This window comes from Protobothrops mucrosquamatus, unplaced genomic scaffold (genome assembly GCF_001527695.2).
Source record: "Protobothrops mucrosquamatus isolate PMUCROS unplaced genomic scaffold, P.Mucros_1.0 scaffold4495, whole genome shotgun sequence".
Classification (NCBI taxonomy): Eukaryota; Metazoa; Chordata; class Lepidosauria; order Squamata; family Viperidae; genus Protobothrops; species Protobothrops mucrosquamatus.
Genome location: NW_015390401.1, coordinates 43,698 through 47,031, shown reverse-complemented (window position 1 = coordinate 47,031; position 3,334 = coordinate 43,698). Strand labels below are relative to the sequence as shown.

Below are 3,334 nucleotides of genomic sequence, written 5' to 3'. Positions count from 1 at the left end.
TTTAATTTAGGGTTAAAGGGGCGGAGGGTAAAAAATCTGGACGGTGCCACAGTGTCAGATCCAGAGTAAACTTCTTGTAGGTGGCGTAAAGAATGGAAGTGCTAGGGAACAAACTCGGCACCTGGAATAATTTGGAGATACCACAGAGGAAAAAGGGTGCCGCCGAGACCCCACCAAATTTCTCCCTCCCACCCCCGTAACAGATAGCAGCAAAACTCGGTTAAGAACCGGAGGGTCCATTCTCCGGGCAACTTCGGCGCCACCATGACCGCAGAGTGTCCTTCCAGCTGGGAGGGTGGTCCATGTGGGAGCAGGTCCCTGCGCTTTTGGGGCGTGGCAGCTTCTGAAAAAGAGTGGGGAAAGCGGGGAGTGACGTATTCGGCCGATTAGCACGTTACCGATTGGTAAAACTAAGAAGGAATTTCCTGATGGGACAATTAACCAGTGGGACAACTTCCCTCCAGAAGCTGTGGGTGCTCCAACACTGGAAGTTTTTAAGAAGAGACTGGACAGCCACCTGTCTGGAATGGTTATAGAGTTTCCTGCCTGAGCAGGGGGTTGGACTAGATGACCTCCAACGTCCCTTCCAACTCTGTTATTCTATTCCTATTCCTTATTCTATTCTATTCGTTCCTAATTCTATTCATTCCTTATTCTGTTCTGTTCTATTTTACTCATTCCTAATTCTATTCTATTCCTAATTCTATTCCTAATTCCATTCCTAATTCTATTCATTCCTTATTCTGTTCTGTTCTGTTCTATTCTACTCATTCCTAATTCTATTCTATTCCTAATTCTATTCTATTCCTAATTCTATTCATTCCTTATTCTATTCTATTCTATTCTATTCTATTCTATTCTATTCTATTCTATTCTATTCTATTCTACATTCCTCTATTCTATTATTCTATTCTATATTCCTCTATTCTATTATTCTATTCTATTCTTCATTCTTCTCTTCCATTCCATTTTCTATTCGATTCGATTCGATTCTATTCTTCATTCCTCTATTCTATTCGATTCTATTTGATTCGATTCTATTCGATTTGGAATTAGCCATTGTATCTAAAGCTGGCCAGCAGGAGAATCCAGGTGTACAAGGGATTCTGCAAACAGTGGTTTAGTACAAACCCAGTTTTGGGGCGGGTTATACTCCCCTAGTAATGCTCATTTGGAACAGAGCTCCCTAAATATAAGCGTCGCTCGGAGTTTGCAAGGCTCGTATCCCTGCACTGCGCCACCCTTACCTGCAGGGCACCGTGAAATTCATCGCTCATCCTGCGTAGCTCTCGCCCGTAGCGCTGCGCGGCCCACAGGATGGGAGGGGCGGAGCGTGAGCGTGCTCGGAAAGCCCCCACCTCATCTGAGGTCTCCGAATCTAGTTGGTCCGACCCGATCCGACGTCTCAGTTCTGCCGACGAAGGCAAAGCAAAGAAATCTCAGTGAAACAAAGCGGATGTTACAATGTGCTAACAAAAATTACGGTTAGTCCTCGCTTTACGACCACAGTGGAGGTCAGAATTTCCATCGCTAAGCAAGAAAACAACCAAACTCTGCACAAAGGATCTCTCTCTCTCTCTCTCTCTCTCTCTCTCTTCCTCCTCCTCCTCCTCCTCCTCCTCCACCACCACAAACCACATTCCCTCCTAGCACTGATGATGTTACCTAGTTGGGTCATGAAACGTCTGCAAGAAAACCTCCAAGGTTTCCTCGTGGCTGGATTTGCTTCTGGACCTCCCATCTCCAACCCTCCCACCAGGTGAGAACCCCAGACTATCAGTTGGGACCCTGTGATCCTCCCCAAATTGCTGAAAAGACTGCAAGGGATTCTGGGGCTTGTAGTTTGTGATGTCTAGAGAGCCAGGCATTTATCGGACGACTTTCAACATGTTACAAAATCTTATCGACGTTTTCCTTTACTGAGAAAAATACATTTCTGAGGCTTCTGTCCCTTTGGTGGAGTCCAGAGGGTGTGGATTTAAGATGGCAGCTGAATTAGGGTGAGGTCCCAGTTGTACGCTCAGCTGGACAGCAGCAATTTTCACGTCACTTAATGGGATTTAGCTTGTCAGAAGACGCACCCTATCAGTCTTGCTAGCAGTGTCATTAACTCTTTTCAACTGCAAGGCTCAGATTTTGGATAAAATCTTATACGGAAGGCAGCGTTGGGGGGGGGGATTACAGACAACATATCCCCAAACTCCTTTTTAATTTCCTCTTCTTTGTCCAAAGCAAACTTAAAATTAGCCCAAGCTAAAATTAAATGCTCGGGAAGGGATTAATTCAGTGAATAATTTGGAATCGTCGTCTACTAGAAAAGATTTATGGACCTCATAAAAAAAAATTAATGCATATATGTGGCAAAGGGACATGTTTATGTTGCTGAATTATTATCTTTTCCAAGATAACTTAGGAAAGCTTAGGTGTGTTTTAAGTAATGGCCTGAAACTGAAGTTCTGATTAATCTGATTTGAGACTTCCGACGCTTTGTTCAGCAACTGCTCAAAGTCGCGGCGGTGCTGAAAAAGCGACGACCGGTCCTCGCACTTAAGACCGTCGTCCCTGCACTCATGTGATGAAAACTCAAACGCTTTGGCAACTGGCACGTATTTACAACGGTTGCAATATCCCAGGGTCCTTGGATCCCCATTTATGACCACCTCATCCAGCTTCTGACAAGCCAGATTGAACTGAGTTGCTTAACTGCCAAGGCAAAAAAAAAAAAAAAATGTCATAAATTGAGAACTCCTTTTATTTGACCTCTTTTCACACTTCCCCTGCACTAGAGCCCAACAATAGGTTCCTAGTTGCACCTTGTGTGAACCCATCGCAACTGCGGCTCAACCGAGAGACCGTAACAAAACAAACCAGGATTTAACCAGGGCCATTTTCTCACGCGCCTGGGTAAAAAGAGCGGAGGAATTGTGGAGATAAGAGCGCTGGGAGGAAGCCCTGCCCCATTCCCGCTCACCTGGGTTCTCATGAGGGGGGCTGTTGAGATCCTTGGGCCCCCCGACACTCAGCTTGAGATCCGTGGGGTCCTTTTCAGCGGCGGCGAAGGTTTCATCTTGAAATTCGGAAATCTGGAACATGGTCAGGGGGCTGGCATCGCCCCTGCCTCTTGACTCCGTGTTTTCCAGAAGGCTTAGAGGTAGTGGGCTGCCTGGGGGGGGGAGGAAGGAAGGAAGGAAGGAAGGTTGGAGGAGAAGGGAAGGGAGGAAGGAAAAGGAGAGAAGAGGGAGGGAAAGAAGAAGGGGGAAGAAGGAAGATTGGAGAAGAGGGATGGAGGAAGGAAGAAAAAGAAGAGAATAGGGAGGGAGGGAAAGGAAGCGAA

The 3,334-nt window shown here is 46.1% G+C and overlaps 1 protein-coding gene across 1 annotated transcript in view; it reads right to left on the bottom strand.

Annotated features, from left to right (window-relative positions):
* BAD (BCL2 associated agonist of cell death) overlaps positions 1–3,334 on the bottom strand; it is a 5,255-nt gene continuing 1,921 nt past the window's right edge. Inside the window, exons 2-4 of the mRNA XM_015828431.1 lie at positions 2,972–3,163; positions 1,248–1,411; positions 1–343 (exon numbers count right to left, since the gene is read on the bottom strand). Coding sequence (XP_015683917.1) covers positions 221–343; positions 1,248–1,411; positions 2,972–3,092 — 408 coding nt within the window. The 5' untranslated portion in view covers positions 3,093–3,163 and the 3' untranslated portion in view covers positions 1–220. The remainder of the gene's footprint in view (positions 344–1,247; positions 1,412–2,971; positions 3,164–3,334) is intronic.